Source organism: Mastomys coucha, unplaced genomic scaffold (genome assembly GCF_008632895.1).
Source record: "Mastomys coucha isolate ucsf_1 unplaced genomic scaffold, UCSF_Mcou_1 pScaffold11, whole genome shotgun sequence".
NCBI classification, from domain to species: Eukaryota; Metazoa; Chordata; class Mammalia; order Rodentia; family Muridae; genus Mastomys; species Mastomys coucha.
Window position 1 is genome coordinate 10,740,802 of NW_022196893.1, and position 21,010 is coordinate 10,761,811.

The 21,010-nt window shown below is 55.8% G+C and overlaps 1 protein-coding gene across 3 annotated transcripts; it reads right to left on the bottom strand.

Annotated features, from left to right (window-relative positions):
- Positions 1-1,501: 1,501 nt before the first annotated feature.
- On the bottom strand, positions 1,502-20,700 carry Pdgfb (platelet derived growth factor subunit B). Of its 3 annotated transcripts, none has more exons than XM_031349659.1 (7): positions 19,657-20,700; positions 10,934-11,030; positions 8,885-8,974; positions 7,278-7,483; positions 5,909-6,053; positions 3,231-3,379; positions 1,502-2,909 (listed from the first exon to the last, which is right to left on the bottom strand). In XM_031349659.1, the coding sequence occupies exons 1-6, from the start codon at positions 19,717-19,719 to the stop codon at positions 3,255-3,257; spliced, it is 726 nt and encodes a 241-aa protein (XP_031205519.1). In that variant the 5' UTR covers positions 19,720-20,700; the 3' UTR covers positions 1,502-2,909; positions 3,231-3,254. The 3 variants fall into 3 exon arrangements, with proteins under 3 accessions (XP_031205519.1, XP_031205511.1, XP_031205524.1); XM_031349651.1 differs by lacking the exon at positions 19,657-20,700 and adding an exon at positions 18,753-18,853 and having other exon boundaries at positions 1,512-2,909; XM_031349664.1 differs by lacking the exon at positions 19,657-20,700 and adding an exon at positions 17,071-17,840 and having other exon boundaries at positions 1,512-2,909.
- Positions 20,701-21,010: the final 310 nt, after the last annotated feature.

Consider the following 21,010-nt stretch of genomic DNA (forward strand, 5'->3'; position numbering starts at 1 on the left):
CCTGGGGACCCCAAGCCAGCTCCAGCTGTCCTGCACTCAGACTATGCTTCCCACCCCTGGAGCCATGTCCCAGGGATTCCCTGTGGCCTGACACCCGCCTGGCAACTGCTTGGGTTAAGCATGGTCAAACTTCCCTCGTCCTGCCTCCTAGAGCAGTTGAGCCCTGTGACAGACGTGGGACCCATAACCCTATACCTGGCAAGGAACATGGGTAAGGGGTAAGATCCAAGCAGTTCTTCTACAAAGTTTCGGCCACCATCCACTAAATAGTCCAGCTGTTGGCAGCTGTCAAGATGTCCCATGCCCTGGGCCCTGCAGCTGTCTCAATTTCTATATCCTGGTTAGTCACCTCCACCCCATCCCCCAATGCCAGCACTGGCTCTGGTGTCTGGGAAACTGGAAACTGGGGGTTTAGGGAAAGGCGGAAGGCCTACATTAGAATGTCAGCCCAGACAGGAGTTTTGAGGAATTTCCCTTAGCTTCACTCACCGACATGGGCTAGACTCTTCTGCTCTAGCCTAGCACAAGGTTGGGACTCGGGATAGACTCAAGTTACACAGCTCTGGACATGCAGACAGGGACAAGCACTTGTGGTGAGTGGGAGCCCCTACCTTAGCCACGGTTAGCTCCAGCTGACCTTGCATACATCGAGGGGCAGGAGCTCAGCACTCCTTGTGCCTGTAGGGGCAATGTGGCTTCAACGAGTCAGAGTCCCCCCTTGGCTCCCCACCAACTCCGCATTTTATGTAGAACCCAGAATGTGACTTTCTGTAAGCTGGCATCCAAGGTTTTATGAGGAGAGGCAATAGTAAGGTTGGAGTATTGCTCAGTGGGTGCCCGCTGGCTCAGCACATGCTGCTGGATCCCTCTCCAGCCCAAAAGAGTAGGGTAAGGAGAAGACACAGGACCCCAGGGCCCAACCCCCAACTGCGGTGACCACCAATCCGTTCCTTTCCCATCTTCTCTACAACCAGATTGAGCTGTGACTCGTCCCAAGCCACATAGCAGATTTCCGGAAGACTCCCTGGGTTTGGTTTTGCAGCCTTTTTTTTTTTTTTTTTTTACAGATTTTAAAGCCCAGTGCTCGGCCTTTTTTGATGAACCCCCCACAGTCCTTCTCAGGCCTCCTCCAGTCCCCCACACAGGCTACCTACAACAATGCTGGGACTACACATTCCCCTTGCTTAACAGAAAACCATCTTTCCACAGGAGCAAGTTCGGAAGCCCAGTTGTTAGGTTCTGCTCTGGGGCCAGGATCAACTCTCCTTCTGCCCGAGATAGATTGAGTCTTGCCCCTAGAGCCAGGCCCAATATGCACTAGCATGTGTGTGTATGTCTGTGTGTGTTCTGTGCACACACACGCATGCGTGCATACATGAGAATGCCCGATGGCGCCTAGCCTCCCCAAGTGAAAAGAACACGTAGCAAGCTGTTGATGCCTCCTGCCAACATGGAAAGGTTAATTGTCACACCCGATGCCAACAGACAGACTTATGGAAGATTTCACGTGGTTTTGTTTTGTGGCTTTTTTTTTTTACAACTTTAAATACGGAATATAAATAAACTTTACATTTAAAAAATAAAAAGAAAGCCCCCAAAAATATAATCACCAACTTTACAAACTGAAGGAAGCGGAAGGAATGGGGACAGGAAAGTGCAGGGCTTGGGGGGTGGGGAGGAAGGCAGGCCGCATCAACCCCTCCTCCCCAAGGGCTCTAGGGTTCTCCCTCTCTTCCCCCACTTCCAATCTACTGGCTAGATTCCTGGGAGCAGCCATCAGGTAGAACTGCAGAAGAGCTGAGGGGCAACGTGCAGCGAGGGCTGCCCCTCCCTTGGAGGTCTCCTAGCGTCCCACACCTGCCAGGAAGGGGACAGCTGAGACCCAGGAAGTGGAGGCAATGGACAGACAGCAGGATTGCTTCCCCAGCACCATGGGCTCACTCTGAGCTTCAGGCTGGGCCAGGGCACACACAGCGAGTCCACAGAGGGCCTTGGTATGAATTAAAACAAGGCTCTCCCCTTCCTCAGAGGCTTGACCTATGTCAGCCAGAATGTCGTAACAGACAAGTTGGCCATATTTAGGGTGTGAACAGCAGTCTCCACATGTGGTGCCCATGTGCAATATACATCCCATATAACCTTACTCGCCCTGCTTGGCTGGAGTGGAATATAATAGGCAGGCCTCCTGCCCTAGGGAGGAATAGCAGGGGCATTCAGAGCCTCAGTCAGGATCCACGCACCCGTGGAGGAGCAGACTGAAGGGCACACGAGGAAGACACAGAGTGGAGGTAGAGAAACAAACTGGAAGTGAATGTAGGGGAGGCGGAAAGAGGCAGGGACATGGCCCGGGTCACAAGCACACTGCACCTCTAATCCATCAGAGAAGGCGTGTGGCCACCTGCCCAGAGGAGTTCATGTCTTATAAAATGAAACGCCACTCTAGGCTGAGGGGACAGGGAGAGATGAGTACGTGGCAGAGCTGAGTGCCATGACAGTTCCTCCAGTCCGTGCTCCGTGCTCCCCACCATGGGACTGCAAGGGACGCCTGCCTGAATGTGTTCCCTGCTGGCTGGCCAGTGGTCCAGGAACCAGGCAGGACATGCAGAGGTCCTCAGGCTAAGTGCCAGGCTCTGGAGCCAGTCCACATTCCCCCGCGAGGCTCCTGCACACTTGTCCCAGGTTCTTGGGGTCAAGAGAAGCCAGCAGCCTGGAGTGGAGTCCTTTGTTTGCTTCTGGAGCTGCAGGGCAGGCTTGAGGGATCGCTGCTGGTAGAGGAGGCCGGGCACGCGGGGTGAGGGAAGCACCATTGGCCGTCCGAATCAGGCATCGAGACAGACGGACGAGGGGAACAACATTATCACTCCAAGGACCCCATGGGGGCAATACAGCAAATACCATATTAAATAACCCTGTGGGCAGAGAAGAGGGATGCAGGGTCAGAGTTGGCTCAGGGGTTCCCTTGGCCCCCATACCAGGGCAAGGAACTAGGGCTCCCGCCATCATGCTGGTTTCCAGTAGACCCCAAGGCTGGGATGGAGGAGTTATGGGAAATTTGAGTGCTAAAGTAGGTAGGCATCCTCTTTTCAAGAGGTTGAGGCCCAGTTACGCAGGAGAAAAACTCAGGGATGCCTGGGTTGAAGGAGCGAATGCCTCTGCTGGCCTTCTCACAGGGCCTGTCTAAGTCACAGCCAGGGAGTATCTGAGGCTTGGCTTTCCTGCCGGGTCCTCACCTGCCCACACTCTTGCCGACGTCCCTAGGCTCCGAGGGTCTCCTTCAGTGCCTTCTTGTCATGGGTGTGTTTAAACTTTCGGTGCTTCCCTTTGGGGGGCCGGCGGATTCGCACCGTCCGAATGGTCACCCGAGCTGGAGGCGTCTTGGCTGCTCGAGAAGAAGCAGTGGTGATTGTCAGCATTTGATGGCAATGGTTTTCCTTGTACCTTGAGGCCTGCTGTGAGCCTCAGGGCCGGCTGAGGGAGAGGCTGTGGGAGAGGCCAGACTTCACCAGGTCAAAGCTAATCCCCACAGCTCACTGGCTCTGGGGACTCCCTGAAGGGGGCCTAGACCTAGATCCCTCTACCCAACAGGAAGTCCTGTTGGTTCTGTGTACCCACCCATCTTCAGAGGACTGGCCCAACCCTCTTTTGTGTATCAAGCACCCTGTCTCATTACATGCCTGGAGAGGTCATTTGGGGACTGGGGCTCTTGAACCACAGTGTAGCTGCCTCTTCCAGCCACAGCCAGACTGCAGAAAAATCAAGTAAGCTCTCCAAGGAGCCTGGTTCTTGCACAGAGCTGCAGGGTGAGTGTCAGCCACAAAACACCCTAAGTGATGGCCTGTCCCCCTGTGATCCTCTTGGCTTCCCATTTTCTCTGGCTAGCTCTCCTACTGAGACCTATACCGCTAACCTCTGGCTCCTCTAGCCGGCCACAAGATGAGGAGGCCACTAGGCTTTAAGCTACAACCAGACTTTCCTTGGAGCTGTGTCTGTTGTTCAAATTCCTGGGCACTCAGAGAAACAGAATGGAGGACTGGGCCACAACTTAGTCAGGGGGTCAGGCCAGGTCCAAACCTGGACTCTTCCTGGTCCTGTGTGCCGTGGAGCAAGTCACTTAACCACTCTGAAAAGCAGCAGTGACTTCCTACGGTTGAGACAGCACATAAAGCAAGCAGGAACCCCAGTGAGCACCTGCTCTGTACCTGGTGCCACTATACACTCCTTTATTTCCTTGGTGGGTCTTATTCATCCTACAGTATTGGGGGAAACCAAGGCAGAGAGCTGCGTTTGAAACCCCTCAATCTATCTGTGCTTCACACTTCCAACACTTGGCCAAACTGACAGTTCCTGGGAATCCTGGGCCAGACTGACACTACCTTCTCTTCCTCCAGGGTTCTGAGAAGCCATGTCTGCAAGGCAGGGGCCAGCACTTCCTGGAAGCCACTGGAGAGTCCCTGGCCTCCAGCCGGTGAGGTTGGTACCTGTCTGTTCATCTTAGACTGGCTCCCTTGGGGTAGCCTCCCTTCCATGCAAAGGCAAGGTTTTCCTTGCAGGGTAGAGATCTGGGGGAGCTCAGATTCCCTAGAGGGATAACACTCAGGGGGGCGTAGAGAAGCCGCCCCCTCCCACACCCGCCCAGAGCTTTTGCCCTAAAGGCCATGTGCAGGAGGCTGGGCTGGGCTAAGCCTGATCCAATTCACACTACTCACAAATGATACAGGTTTGAGCCTAAGAATTCCAAAACACCAGCACTATCCTATGCTCTACAAAGATGAACCTGGAGGCCAATCCCTCAGTATTCTTAACTTTCCTCTACTAACACTTAAGAATTCTTCCTATAGTGGGGCTGGAGAGATGGCTCAGAGGGTCAAGAGCACTGGCTGCTCTTTCAGAGGACCAGAGTTTAATTCCCAGCACCCACGGGGCAGCTCCCAAATGCCTGTAACTCCAAGATCTGACCCCGTCACACAAACATACATGCAGGCAAAACACCAATGCACATAAAATAAAATTAATTTTTTTAAAAAAATAATTCTTCCTATAGATGGTAGGGCGGGTGAGTAAAAGCCAGAGAGAACTGCTGGGTTGAGGGAGGAGCCAAGAGAGGGAATTTCAGGACCCCACTGGCCTAGGTTTGACTGTGTGACCTGGAGCAAGACCTGAGCATCTTGGACTTCGGGTACTTCCACGACACAGAGAGACGTTTCCAACTTAAACCTAAGTGTCTGATCCTTGTGGAATCAGAGATGTGCACTCCTCTGATGGATTGTTGAACATTAGACCCACTCTCCACATCCCAGCTACGTGGATGCCCAGCCTTTACTTGTGCATCTCCAGGAGATGTCATGAGTGAAGGGGACTGGTTGGTAGCAAGGCCAGGCGCTGCAACCTCATTTAGGGCTAAGACGAATCTAGCTTGTTCTCAGTGAGATCAAAAGTCTCAAATAAATCTAACTATCTAACTAGAAATGTTTTCACTCTCCATTTAAGTCTTTTCTGTGTGATATATGCATTGTGTAGGGTTAAATGCCTCTGCGTGCACGTGTGTTTGTGTGTGTGTGTGTGTGTGTGTGTGTGTGAAGCCAGAGGTTGACATCGAGTCTTCCTCTATTGCTCTTCTTCTTGTTTTCTGAGACAGGGGCTCTCACTGAACCTGGAGCTAACCAAAGCTAGACTGGTCCCTTGGCGTTCTTCCATCTCCACCTTCCCAGTCCCAAGCTACCATGCCTTGGTTTTTATATGGATGCCGGAGTTTCAAACTTGGGTCTACATGTGTGCTCAGCAAACACTCTATCCACTGAGCGCTCTCCCCAGCCTCCTGACCCCTAGAGACCTGTCCGTTCCCCAGCTGTTGTAAAAGAAAGAGGCCTGGGCTGAGTCCCACAGAGCAGTCCCTGGGAAGGCGGTTTACCTCGCTGCTCCCTGGACGTCCCAGGACTTCGAGTCACGGGCCGAGGGGTCACTATTGTCTCACACTTGCAGGCCAGGTGGTCCTCCAGGGTCACCGTGGCCTTCTTGAAGACTGGCTTCTTTCGCACGATCTCGATCTTTCTCACCTAGAGGACAGAATGAGCAATGCTTCCCTGTAGAAGCCACCTGTGCAGGAGCGGCCTCACGTGCCTGGCATTCTCCTGTGCTGGATTCTCTCCTCGAAAGCCAAAAGCGAGGCTTGTCTGAGGCAGAGTGAAGGCTCTGGACCAAACAATAGTCAGGCCTTTCCCTCTGCCCCTCAGAGCTTTTCCATCAAAACAAGCCCTTCAACCTAGCTGACCTGGCCTCCGGCTTTGCTGTAATAACCCCCCCACACCGCCTCCCTGACGCCCCCCCAGAGTGGGAGAAAGGCATTTCCGGATGGAGCTTGAGTTCTGTGGGTCCCCATTCCTGGAGCACTGGCCAAGGCCAGGAGCCACAGCAGAACGGGGAGATGGTAATCTGGAAGGAAGTGAGAGAGGCCTTATCTAAAGGAGAGGCTGGAAGTGGGAGGCAGCTGTCAGGTGTCCATCCTGAAAGCTTCGGACAGAAAAGACCGTGGCAGTGGGTGGGGAAGCATAGCGTGTCATTTGTAAACTGGGTCACAGAGGCAGGCCATGAATGAAGACGTCTAGGCAGGAGACCGGGCAGAGGCCACAGGCAGAGGGCAAAAAGAGAGCATAGCATGACCACACAGCCAGTACACTGGGTGGGCTGGTTTGAGCTTTGTGGGGTATGCCCAGGGCAAGCTGAAAAGGGAAGGCTGAGCCAGGGTATAGAGACCTGTCCACCCGAGTTAGAAGACAGCCGTGCCTCCCGGGCCTCTGGGTCACTCCTACAGAAGAGCGTCTGTAGCATCTCTCCAAAAAGACAGGGGGCGGGGAGGGGGGTCCCGGTTCCTATAGTGCTTGCCATATAGGACACTCTGTCCCACCTTCGCTAAGCTTGCACAAAGTTTGCCAAAGAAACATTTGATGTCCCAAAATAGAGGGGCCCCTGAGTATGATGGAGCATTGAGGGGACCTGGGCAGCTTGAAGACAGGGGCACTGTGTCCCTGTAAAGCAGGTGACATTGGTCCATTACTTAGCAGTTCAACCAAGTCACATCCTCGGCTCCATCTAACTTTCAGGGACTATATAGTCTGAGCTGTCTTGGAGAAAGCGTCCCAGAGCATCCCCCCAAGCATCCCCCTCTGGAAGGAGCCATGAAGAACCAGCAAAGTTCTGCAACCCGCAGCAGCTGCTCGGCTGCTGGGGTGGGGACAGACCCGGGGTGGGGACAGACCAGGGGCGGGGCAGATTCTGCGCACCTGCACTGGCCGCATCTGCACCTGCGAGGCCCGGCATTGCACATTGCGGTTATTACAGCAGCCGGAGCAGCGCTGCACCTCCACGCAGGGCGGCCACACCAGGAAGTTGGCGTTGGTGCGATCGATGAGGTTCCGAGAGATCTGGAACACCTCTGTGCGTGTCTTGCACTCGGCGATTAGGGCAGGCTCGGCGGCTGCCAGGGACCCTGGAGGCAAGAGGCCTGTCAGGAGCAGACTGACTTCTTTGGAACCTCCCCCATCACAAACAGGCCTGAACTTAGGTAGGTGGCCAAACCACCCTGAGCCTCAGTTGACCACATCTGAAAACAAGGACAGCGAGCTCTACCCCCAGGAAGCACAGTCAAGATCAGCCTAGATCATCCCGTGTGACCTTGTAAATGTTTAGTCGAGGACCTAGCTCCCAATCTTTCAGAGACACACAGTTGTATGCTTGTCCTGAGTCCTTCTGCACTGTGACCCTGCTGGCTTGCATTGGTCTTTTGTTGTTTGTTTGACTTAAAACAGGGTTTCTCTGTGTATCCCTGGCTGTCCTGGAATTCACTCTGTAGACCAGGCTGGCCTCAAACTCAGAGATCCGCCTGCCTCTGCCTCCTGAGTGCTGGGATTAAAGGCGTGTGCCACCACACCTGGATGCACTGGTCTATTCTTTTTTTACTTATTTTGAAATTTTTCAAGTACATTGGTGTTTTGCCTGCATGTGTAAGGGATCCGTGGAAGAGGAGTTACAGACAGTCCTGTGCTACCATGGAAACAGAACCCAGGTCTTCTGGAAGAGCAGCCAGTGCTCCCATTCTCTGAGCTATCTCTTCAGCCCCACTGGTCTATTTGCATGCGGCCCTTTCCTTCAGAGCCTAATCTGTGAAATGGCATTAACAACAGGGAAGAGGGTGAGTGAAGTCCTACAGCTAGTGCTCGCTCGGGCACTTACAGGGAACGGCTCACAGGTAGAGGTGGGCCTGGAGGTTCTGCCAGCCACCTCTCCAGTGACTTGGAGAAACTGTAGGTGGCCACCCGCTTTCCCCTGGAAGTCTTCTCTAGGGGCGACAGACATACTGGCTTGGTCTCTGCTAAAGAGCAATCTGTAGAATTGCTGGGTTCTGCATTAGGTCACAGTGCAGCCATGGGCCATAGTGGACAGAGGTCCTCCCCTTCCCCCACCCGAGAAGACCTTGGTTTCAAATGGGACAAGCAAGCCCTATGACCTCAGGCCTTCCATTCATTTCTCCACTCTGGTTTCCAGACCTGTGGAGTGGGGTTAGCCACATCTATTCCAAGGCTGCAGAGTATAAAAGCTGAGACAGGCAGGCAGGCAGATCTCTGCATTCCAGACCAGTCTAGTTTACACAGCCAAGGCTATGGAGTAAAACCCTGTTTCAAAACCAGAAAGACCCAAACCACTATTTTAAAAGCACAGCATGGGGTGGAAGGCACAGGAGCTCAACCTCAAAGACAGCTACACTCCTCATTCAGTCCTAACAGTGGGGAATGGAGTTTGGAGGTAGCACCCAATCTAGGATGGTGGTGTGCCCTAGTTTTTCTTCCCTGGAACCCGCCTCTGAGGGACAGCTCCAGACCCTCAGTGTTACCTAGGCTTCTCCTCCCTCGAGATGAGCTTTCCAACTCGACTCCGGAGTGTGCTCGGGTCATGTTGAAGTCCAGCTCAGCCCCATCTTCATCTGCAGGGGAAAGCATAATCAGATGCACTGGCCCAGGTCAAGGATGGCTTCTCTACACTCTGAGGCCCCACAATTAGCATCTAAAGCGGAGGTTCCCGGCTCTCAAGAGACAACCAGGCAAGCCACAAAGCCTTAAGCAGCCCCATGGCTCAGTGGGGTTGGCGGGGCCTAACTGCATCTTTGAGAGCCTCCAGCCTTGCTCAGTGTTTTTAGCCCCATTTTTGGCCAGAACTTCATGTTAATGAAGTTAAAAATAACCCTTCCCCTCTGCTACTGTCAGAGAGCCCTCCTCAGCCTCCAGGGTGGAGCAGGGACCCAGAGCACTGGAGGCCAGTTCCCAGTGCCCTCCAAAGCGTTCCCATAGGAAGTGCTGAATGGGGAAATTCCCAGAATCCCCTCGGGGCCAGCAGCCCAGCAGCCCAACACAGCCTTCTGGAGCCTTGACAATGGCCCTACTGGTCTGGAGAAAAAGGGTGGAGAAGGAAGGGGGTGGGAGGGCCTGCATCAGCCACACTAGGTTGGCTTTCCTCGGCTTTCATCTGCTGGGCTTCTCTGCCCCTTCTCTGAGATTTGCTTGTCTTCCCGTCAGTAGCCATGGCTCCCTTTCCTCTCTGTGCCACCAGCTCTGCTTGGTGACACCTCCATGCCACACTTACACTGCCCCAAGACACTGGCCAGGGATGGCTACTATTAGGGTAGCCAGAAGGCCTTGAACTTGAAGATGGAGAGACCCCTTTGTCTCTCGGTGATGAACTGCTGGAAATGAGCCTCTGCCACCTCCTTACGGCACCCTGGGGCTCCTGTATCTTCCCCAGCCCACTGTCCCCATCCAAGATAAAGATTTCTGCCGGCTGCCACTCCATCTAGGATCCCAGGGATCCTGTTTGAAGAAAATCCTGCAGATTGCCACTAACTGACTGGTCTGCTCCTGTCCAGCCCAATGGTGTTGACCACGTCAGCCTGTCTGTCTGTCCCTTATTCTCTTCCTTTCTCTCTGCCATCTCTGGAATGTCCCTGGTAGGGAGGAGATGGGGAGAGATATGCTTTGTGGAAAGGTTAAGTTGATTAGGAAAAAATAAGCCACATGGTTGCCTCGAAACAGGCCTGCTATTGAAAACCCGAACATCCAAGATCCCGACCCCCACCAGGGGTGTGGAGGGGCAGCCTGTGCTGGGCGGCAGAGCGCCTTGGAAAGAAACAGCAAGAAAGCTAAATTTGGAAGTTGCCCCATTGTGTGGCCAGAGTTGGCCAGCCGGGCACGGGTGGGAGACATCGGGTGGGGGCCCTGGTGAACAATAGGTGGGCCCAGCTGGGGCCCCCTCCTGCCTGCCTTACTACCCCCCCAGCCCTTGCTGTATTGAAAGGGCCCGGGAATGCTTTTGAGAAGGAGCCAGGGGCCCAATGGAGAGAGGAAACAAAGGCAGGAAATGCTGTTCCCCCGTAGATAGCGTCTGGGCAAGGGTTACAAAGTGACAAAGAGACAGGACCCCAGAGGGACAAGGGCCTGCGGGTGCGGGGGTGGGGTGGGGGTGGGGGGTGTTGAACAGGGCTCCAGGGACCAGGCCAGAGGTTAGAATAGAATGGAATTTGCTCTGAAGACAGCATTTATAAATACATTCCCAACCCAGCCTGCCGGCCCCGCCACGTGTATGCCACCAAGCACGTGCCCATTTGCCCAGCGCACTCTTGGGCATGGGCAGGGCTGCCAGCTGATCCAAGCTAGGTGTCCCCAGGAGACCTTAGAGACCAGGCTCTGGGCCAGAGGGGCAGGGAGACAGTTCCCTACCCTCTTGAGCTGGGTCTGCACCTGCATAGGTGCTCAGTGTGTGCCCTGAGTACTCTGTCCCTGCCCAATCTGCTCCAGGAACCCCACCCTCCGCACCACCCCACATCCCAGGTACCAACCAGTCTGCCTACGGATGGGTAGAGGCTGAGGTTCTAGAGGAGGGTCCAATTTACCTACGGAGTCTCTGTGCAGCAGGCGCTGAAGGTCATCAAAGGAGCGGATGGAGTGGTCACTCAGCATTTCATAGAGTTCCTCAGGAATGGGATCCCCCTGTCAGGCAGACACCGGGGACTGAGTAAACTGGGGTGAAGGTTCACCATGGCTCTCTTCAAAAGCCCCCCGCGCCCCCACTCCACCACCCCCAACCAATAGACGGTAAGGCTGGGGCAAGTAAGATCCAAGGCTACATCAGGGGCACCGAGGACCAACGGCCTGAAGAGCTCAGAGCAAGCCGGAACACTCTACCCCAGCCCTCCACAGAACCCAGGCTTGTGCCCAGCTCCGCTGGCTTGTCTCCATCTGTCTTCCCCCAGCAGATCACAGGTCCTGGAGAAATTCCAACAATCTCATTTCTCTCTACTGTTCCCTCCACACCTGGTAGCTAAAATTTATTCACAGGGGCGTGCGCGTGAGCAGGCATACACACACACTGACCTAATTATCGCCACATCACAGACTAAGGAAGAAAAAAAAGCAGCAGAGGCTCGAGCAGGTACCATCCCGTGTCCAGGGCCCCCAAACCCAGTGGGAGCGGAGGCTTCACTCAGTGACAGTGAAGTGTGGACTCCAGCCCCCAGCCCGAAAGGTGCTTTACAGGCTTGCTGAGCCGTGTGGTCTCAGAAGGCCATGTATCCCAGTGCTACTGACAGTCTCTGCCAAAGAGGAAATAAGGGAATCCTCAGGCCCAACCGGGAAACCTGAAAGCTTACCCATGCCCCATGCCCAACCAAACTCTATTTTTAGAGCCCCTCTGGCCTGTCACCAAACACTTGAAACTTAGTTAGAACCTTAACAGGCCTCACTCCGAGCCAGCTTCCTCCAGGGAAACCGCAGGTCCCACAATCACACGCATACAGCTGGAACATCCCTACAGTCACAGAGATCTCAAGGGCCTGGTGCCAAGATCCTCAAGGGAGAGGTGAGGGCAGAGGGGACTGGGAGATGTCCTAGCAGTAAAGGGCAAAGGGAAATTGCAAGATACCATACCTCTCTCAGACACACACACACACACACACACACACACACACACACACACACACACACGGGCTTGTGACGAGACCACGCAGCCTGAGAGAAGCTCTGAGAGGACTAAATCACCTTGAGCCTCAGTTTCCTTGGACCGAGAGCTGGAAGAAGCCCTCCCTACCTATGTTCACTGAACCACCTGGGACCGGAGCTTTGAGTAACTGAGCACAGGTCGGGGGCGGGCATTGTTCTCTCCCTGTCTAAGGTGGAATAGAGGCTCCTGCCCTGGCCAGCTGCTGGTGGGGAGAGATCTCCTCTAAGCTACGAGTCTCAGACACTTGTTGAGAGCCAGGTGACGGTGCCCAGTCCCAAGCTGTTCTGGAGGCCGAGGCAGGAAGACCTTTGTGGATTGGCCTGGTTTGATGTCAACCTGACACAAGTAGAGTCAATTGTGAAGAGGGAATCTCAATTAAGAAAATGCCCCCCATCAGATTGGCCCGTGAGCAAGCCTGGGGTATACTTTTGTGATTCATTGACTGACTAATTGATGTGAGAAGACCCAGAGCTGGTGAACCTGGGTGCTATAAGAAAGCAGGCGGCCATACCATGAGAAGCAAACCAGTAACTGTCCTTCATGGGCTGGACTTCTGTTCCTGCTTCCAGGTTCCTGTCCCGCCTTCCCTCACTGATGTAGAACTTCCCTCACTGTGATGTAAACTGTAAGCTAAAATAGACCCTTTCCTCCACTAGTTGCTTTTGACCATGGTGTTTTATCACAACAACAGAAAATCTAAGACAGTTTGGTTTTGCTTTTTTGAGACATGGTCTTTTTTATTGGGGGGGGGGCGCGTTGAGACAGGGTTTCTCTGTATAGCCCTGGCTATCCTGGAACTCATTCTGTAGACCAGGCTGGCCTCAAACTCAGAAATCCGCCTGCCTCTGCCTCCCAAGTTGGCATTAAAGACGTGCGCCACCACCGCTGGGCTCGAGACATGGTCTTATGTTGCCCTGGCTGGCTAGCCTGGAACTCGATACAGACCAGGAAAGCCTTGAACTCAAGGATCTGACTCCCTCTACTACTTCGTACTGAGATTAAAAATGTGAACCACCATGCAGAGCAGGGAGATCTTCGGAGCCCAGAAGTTCCAGGCTAGCCTGGGCAACTCAGTGTCACCAAAAACCAAAACAAGACAAAAAAACAACTTTGGACAGTTGTCTAATGTTTAGGAAAACTCTGTAGAGGATCAGTCATGCCTGGATCTGGTCCCCCAAGCCAACCTAGGAACTAGAAGAGACAGGCTGGGGGCCAGGGAGGGGGGCGCCTTGAAACCTGGCTCCCGAGACGTCACTCAGCACCAAGGTCACTTTGTTCAGTCATGGAGTTTATCAATCTGCCTGGTATCCTAGGGATGTTAGAGGTTTGATGGAGAGGTTAGGGAGCAGGGCAGGGACTTGGTATCCTGTAGTGTCCATGGCAGCTTCACCGTTGGGAAGAGATGTGCAGGACAGATGGCCAGAAGCTGTCTAAAGAAGGCCACTTACCCTGAGTTTTATCAAACTCAGAACTGTATTCAAGAGATTTAGATTCCATGCCCCACACTGCTATCCTCTGCTGTGTGACCTCTAGCTGGCCGCTGCCTCTCTCTGGTCTGGCCTCTGACCTACAAATCGAGTTAGAAAACACTTAATTCCCTTCTAATGCTGCATAAGGTGGACAGAGGAGCTGATGATAGCCCGAGCCAGGCTGTGTAAGGTGGCTTGTTTGCCCAAGGAGAGAAGTGCTTGTGGAGGGATGGCTGGAGCTACCAGTGAGGTAAAGCATACTGAGCCCTGGACAGACACCACAATCTTTAGCCCACTTACCCCTAGAGGCTGAGTGGGGAAAGACCCCAGGCAGAGACTGTAGAGGTGGGAAAAGCACTCAGCCGGTGTTCGATAAATGCTGGTAAAATATGTGAAGGATTGTCTCTTGCTCTGCAGGCTCTCTCGGGTGCAATCCCTCATGCCAACATTATCATTAGTCCCATCTTCCAGATGGGAAAACTGAGGCTTAGAGAAATTAATACACAGCTACAAGGCTAGATGACTAGCCAGTGGCAGAGTGGGCCCTACCCAAGCCATAGCATGCCTAACCTCTCCTGGCCCTCTCTGGGGACAGTTCAAGCATGCCTCCTCTCTGTTCTGATGTCATTAGTCCCAGCACCATTTGAGACCCCCTGTGACTTCTCTGCCCCATCTTGTTTTACAGCAATAGTTTTAATTACAGTGATGGCACACTCAGGGTATATTGACACCGTCTGAAAACATTTGCAGTGGTCGTGTCTAGGGACAGGCTGCTGGCACTGTGGGTGGAGCCAGAAGTGCTTATTCCTCATCCCACACTACACAGGATGTCACACAGGCTACAGTATCACTGCCCCCAAATACCCCTAGAGTCAGAAGTGAGAAACCCACAACACACAAAAAGCCAGGACTCCCCCCCACCCCCTGCAGGGTGCTCAGAATGAATCCTACCATAAAAACCTTACTTCCAGCTGCACAGAATAGCACATGGAAGGATGGGACAGAAGGACTGTAAGTTTGAGGCCAGCCTGGGCTACGGAACAAATGCAAGGCCAGCCTGGGAGACTTAGCAATGCCCTGTGATAAGATATAAACAAAGGAAAGGAAAACTTGAGGGTATAGCTCAGCAACAGAACTACTGCCTAGCATGGGTGAGGTCCTCGGTTCAGTCCCCAGTACCACCAAAGGGGAACAAAGGGATTCTTATTTGCCCTTTAAATGGGGTCAGCCACGGCTGGTCCTGAGGATTCCTGTCACTGTGCGAAGCAGAGCAGTCCCAAATCAAAGATACTTCACCAGCTGAGCTTTTTTTTTCATATGTCTCCTATGAGGGACAGCAAATGACAGCGTCCTCAACCAGACGCTCAGAATATTTCCAAGGATAGTGACAGGTGGATGGAGAGCTGCAGTCCCCCAGGGTGTGACTGCACAACCCCCCACGCAGGGCCACGGGAAATGGCACCTAGTGCCACACTGACACCACCAGGTGCCCTGTGGGCTGGTGGGTCTCTTCCGGGTCTGGGGGTGTTAAGAGCCAGAGGTCCATTCCAGGATGCAGTGTTCTGGAGAGACTCTCAGAAGCACCTGTTTGTAAACAGAGTCCATGTGTCTGTGTGTAATGGTCCTCCCTCTGCTGAAGCGGGGCCCCAATATGGAGCTGCTGAAGCCTAATTTTTTTTCTGCCACAAGTTCTCGAAGCCTCGAGGTTCATCCATTGATTACCCCCATACATAGGAAAGGAAACCTGACAACCTGAAACAACTGCCCCAGATCTCAGGTGGGTGTGGGATGGAAGCAGGTGGGGCCAAGCCAGCCTGGCAGCCCCAAGAAACAGCCTCCTCCCTGCCCCACCCCGAAGCCAGCTGCAGGAGGCACGAGCAAGCCAGCAAGAGTGAGGCTAGGTGAGTTACCTGCTCCCAGCCAGGCTGCCAGATCAAAAGGGCTTGAACTCCACCCTCCACACACACACACACACATGGGGGGAGGTGTGGGGGGGGCTCTCCACAGCCTCACAGCCTGCTGCCTCTGCAATGAGGGAGACGGGCTCTCTGCCCAGCGCCCGGGCGTTGTCTGTGGCTGGCAGAGGCAGAAGCTGACGAAGCCTCCTAGGGCTTGCCTGCTTGCGTCTCGGGCCTTATTTAGATGAGATGGCAGAGACGAACTCTATGGAGAAGCCTTCTCTGGGCACAGCACTGCGGCCTTTCTCTCTCAGCCTCCCCCTCTTCCTGCAGCCCAGCAAGAGAAACATGTCGAAGCTGGAAGAGAAGGCCCTGTCTGCAGGATGTTCCACCGCGTGGCCCAGTGCCATTGCTGTCCTCGCCTCCACTCTCAAGAGGAGCCAACTCCCCTAACCGAGTCCAACCTGCTCCATATTTTAGGTAGGAGAAACTGAGGCCCAGCCTGCTTCTCCCTCTGTACCTTTCCACCTCCTTTCTCCCTGCTGACAGTCCAGGTCCCAAGATAAAAGAGTATATTCCAATTGGGGGGGGGGGGTGGAGGCAGGGTTCGTTGAGGCCATGTTAATGAAGCACCTCAGAGGCTGGGTGGTGGTGGCAGCAAACACCTTTAATCCTAGCACTTGGGAGACAGAGGCAGGAGGATCTCTGAGTTGGAAGCCAGCCTGTTCCAGGCCAGCGAGTTCCAAGACAGCCAGGGCTACACAGAAAAACTTTGTCTCAAAAACCCAATATACAAACAAACAAACAAACAAATAAGGCAGTGCTGGCCTGGACCCACGCATCGTCGCACTCTCTTCATACTTATTGGTGATGGTTCAGGCTACAAGCACCACACTAACATGAGGGAACTAGGACAGACTAACATCACTAACACCACTAACACACTAGCATCAGGGAACTAGGACAGAAATCTCCCTGCTGTTTACAGTTCAAGAAAGAAAGCAGGTGCTAAACAGCTTACATAAACCAATACTTGAAAAGCTGTCCTAAGGCAGGCAGGGTTGTGCACACCTATACCTCTAGAGGTGGTGGGTAGGAAGGTCAAGGGTTCAAGCCCATCCCCACATACAGAGTGAGTCTGAGAACACACGAGAGACCCTATCTCAAATAAAAAACCTGAAAGAAAACATAATCACAAAAAAGGACATCAGAGCCCGGGCAGTGGTGGCACGCCTTTAATCCCAGCACTTGGGAGGCAGAAGCAGGCGGATTTCTGAGTTCGAGGCCAGCCTGGTCTACAGAGTGAGTTCCAGGACAGCCAGGGCTATACAGAGAAATCCTGTCTCGGAAAAAACCAAAAACAAAACAACAAAAAGACATCAGAAAGAGGGAGGGCATCATGAACTCCAGGCAAACACCTTGCGTTAACTCCTCCACACACACACTTCCTGACTCTGGCACTAGGGCCTCCAGAATCTCTCTCACCTTGACTTCCACACTTCCAGGCAGGGGGATTCCAGCAAGTGGGTCCTCCCCCTCCTCCCATGGGCCTTAGTAAACCAGAAGGAGACGGGGTGGTTGGTAACTGTGTGTATGTAGGGGGGTGTTCCACTCCTTCCCGGCAGAAGGGTGCTGAGGCAGACAGATAGTCACATGACAGTCACCTTCTGGGAAGCCAGCTCAGCTGATGGAGACGGGCCTCAGCAGCCTGTTCAGATTCTCCTCCAGAGCTGCCTCAAGGATACCAGCATGCCTCCAACCCTTAAGCCTCCATGTAAACATGGCCAACTACAGTGTCGCCCAGAGGCGAAAGCCCTCCTTGCATCTCCCTACACTGGAGATTGCCTGGGCTGGTCTTCACGGGGACGTGTCCACATGATTTCAGTCTAATACTCCTAAGCTTACGTGGAAAGACCTTCGCCAACTGCCAAACACAGTATAATTGGGATCCCGGTAGTCTATGAAGGAACAAGGCTAAATTTCTGAGCAGCAGCCTCAACCCCAAAAGCAAATACTCATGCGACTGGTGGAGTGCCGCTGGAGGAAGCTGGAATGGCAAGGGAAACCTCATCCAGATGTTACTTATCCAGCAGCGCCCATAAGGAGGGCTCCATATCCCTGCCAGGATTAACCAAGGGAAGGGAGGTTGTGGGTGACACACTCAGCAGGTAGGTGGCGTCCCTCTATCTTGAAGATCAAATGGCTACTCATTTGAAAGGAAAAACGCCTGGCTATCCTGCACTCCGGGGTCTCCAGGGTCACACCAACATTACCGCCAACGTCACGGCCACGTGGGGTGGTTGAAAAGCCGTTACAGAGGGATAAAGTTTGAGGGGTTGCTAAGCTACTCTAAACAGGCCAAAATGCGTGCTGCGGAGTCCAGTTCAGGATCTGGGGCCGTCCTTCCCTTCTCAGGCCCCCCAGGAAGGAAATGGGGTGGCTACAGAGGCGGTGAAGTGCCAGGGCGCACTGAGAGCCCACCTGTTGCGTGGGGGCGGGCACCTGGTGCTGAGTGTCCAGAGGGACTGTGCGTGCCTGTGTGCGTGCGTGGGTGTGTGAGCGCACGTGTACTCGGGCCGCGTGCGCGTGTGTCCCGCGTGTGCACGGGCGTGGCGGCGGGCGCGCGACCTGGCCGCCTTAGTGCGTGCCCGTCGCTCTGCGCGCCCGCCCGCGGGAGCGGAGCATCGCCTCCGGCCAGGAGTGTGCATGCGTGGGGTGAGTGAGCGAGTCGGGGGCCGGGCGGGGTGGGCTGCGGAGAGCAACCGCGGGGTGCCGCGGTTCTCAGGACGCCCTGGCACCGGGCCAGCCTCCGGGTCCCCGAGGCGCAGCGCGGCGAGGCGGCAGCTGGGGCCTCCCGGCGTCCCCCTCCCCAACAGCTGGCCGCGGCCCGGGGGGCTGCTAAGGAGGAGGGGAGGGGGTGCCGCGAGCGGCCTGCAGCCCAGCTCGCTCTCCTTCGGGCTCCGGCCGCGGGGGGCAGCCGCGGAAGGGCGGGGCCCCCAGGGCGGCCGGCCGGCTGGCCCTCGAGGAACCCCAAGAACAAAAGGAGACGGCGACGGCTCCTCCGTGGTCAAAACAACCTGAGCTGGCCGAGGCCCAAGGTCGGGCTGCGGCCTCGGAGCCCTCCGCCTTAACCCTTTCCCTGCCGCCTCTTCTCCCCTGCGCCTGGCCGCGGGCGATCGGGCTGGCCCGGCGGGCAGTCGACTAGATGTAGGGTCTAGACCTCCGTGGGAGGAGGCGGGACGAGACCCGGGCAATCGGCTCTCGTGGCCTTAGCCTCGCTCCGGCTCGCGCCTCCTCCTGCCCCGCCCCCTTCCCACCTGGATTCCCGGTAGACTTGCCAACTCACTGCTCTGGGAGGCTGGGAGGGGTAGGGCCGCTGATCCGACCTGATGGTTCCCGCAGACGTTTCCATAACCTACCGCCCTTGCAGCTAGGCTTCTGCAGGCGTGCGCTCCGCACCCTGCTTGCGGGGGGGGGGGGGGGGGGGGGGAGGTGGGTGCTTCCTCTCGCAGGGTGCCGGCGCAGGTACGGCTGGGCCTCAGACACACACCGCCCCGGGGGCTGGATTCCTTCAGAACCTCCCCCCAACCCCTTGCGCCCCACCTCCAGTCCTGTCTCTTCTCTCCAAGCGTCTGAACCAACTATGTATCTGTCTGCCTGTCTCTCTAGAGGCTCTGTCTCTCGCTGGGGCCCCCTGCGCCAAGATGCAAGGTGCTTTTGGATCATCCAGCATGACCCCCAAGGTGCCCACCCTAGCCCAGTGCAGAAGCTAGGGTGGGACCAAAACCCTCGCCAAAGGTCTCTGGATATCCTGAGTTCGAGGGCGCACACTTCTAGGGCAGGCCGGGTCCTGGGCATAACCAAAGCCCAGGCTGGTTCTGAGGTGGACTCTGGAGGTCTCGGTGCCTTAGACACCCTAGAGATCACCTCACCTTTTCCCCTTAACCGGGAAGGAGCTTAAGAGCTCTAGCTCCTGAGGCAGGGGGCAGGGCAACACACACCTTCTAGGACGCTAAAAGCTTTAGGGATCTAGATTGGTCCACTGGAAGGAAACCCACCACAGCCACCTCCCCAGGAGCCTAGCACCCCGGACCTGGCCTCCCAGCCCTTGGGGCCACCCAGTGCCCGGCGCCTGCCTCACGCGCTGCAAGGCTCCAAAGTTCACTGCAGGGAGAGAAGGGGGCGGCCAGGCGTGGGGGCTGGGGCAACCAGGGAAGGATCCAGCCCCAGCTGCCGCCGTCGCAACTCACCTCGGCGCTGACCAGACGCAGGTAGCAGCAGAGAGGCAGGAAGAGCGCCCAGCAGCGATTCATGCCGACTCCGGGCCCGGCCCCGCGGGGCCCCGGACGCGTAAACGGAGCGCGCCGCCCCCGCGGCCAGGGTGGGGGGCTGGGGAGGAGGGTGGGCTCCGCTCGGGTCCGCCGCGATCAGGCGCTCAGGCCGCTGCAGCCGCCGCCGCGGCTCACCCGCATGGCCCCCGGGCGCCGCCGCCCCCGGCCCCGGCTCCGTCGCTGGGGGGCTGGGGAGGACCTGGACAAGGTACCGGGGTCCAAAGCCGCTACCTGGGCGGATCCCGAGCCCACGCGAGCATCCACGGTCTGGGGGCTGCGTCGCCAACCAGCCAAGGCGTCTAGCCGTGTGGGGGCGCGCAGGGGACTCCAACCTCAGAGAGGAAAAGGAACACGGCAGCCGATGGTTCGTCTTCACTCGCCCGCTAAAGGCGTGTTCCTCCTGCCCGCTGGCTTAGCTTTTTTGCAACATTTTCAGAAACGGCCCCCCAGATCAGAAAGCGCACGGCTAGGGACCTCCAAGCCCAAGTCTCCGAAAAAAAACTTTTTCCAAAGTTGGCTTTGCCGCGGCGGCCCGAACACCGGGGCAGGGAGAGGTGCAAACTCCCGCCCGGGCCGGGTGGCGGGGCGGGAGCGTGTGCGCCCTGGCGCGGGGCCCAAGCGGCGGGCACGGCTGCTCTGAGCGCGCGGCGCGCCCACTGCACGCTGGGCCGGCCCGGGCCGACAGGTGGACAAGACGCGGGTCAGTCTGTCTATCTACCCACTCGCTTGCCACTCTGGGCGTCCTCTGCAGGTTTCGAGCTGCGGCTGCTCCGGCTTTCTCGTTGCAACGAAGCTAGAGGGTGGGCTTTTTTTTTTTCCTCCTTTCCTTTTTGCGCGTGTGTGTATGTGTGTGTGCGCAAAATATCTCTCTGGAGAAAGATGGGCGCTGGCGGCCGGAGGGAAGCCCTCAGGGAGGCAGCGGGGGAGGCAGGCAGGCTGCTCCCGGCTGCAGGAGAAGTTGCCACCCTTCAGCTGTTCCGGCCTTTATAAAGGAGAAGGGAGAGTGCAAGAGGTGGGTGGAGACAGCCTTTCCTCTCCTGGCCCCGAGTCAGCGCCGGGAGGGGGCAGGAGCCAAGGGAGGTCCTCGGGCAAAGACTGCTGCTTGAGGGGTCTCTGAGAGCCACGCAGCCCCTCTCACTGTGAATCTAGCCCCTCGGCAAGAACTGGAGGTGAACCGTGACCCCACCCATTATCTCAGTGTTTAGGAGGATGTCTGCAGGGCCCAGACCAAGACCAGGAGCGTGGCCCCGGAGCCCCAGAACCAGACATCTGC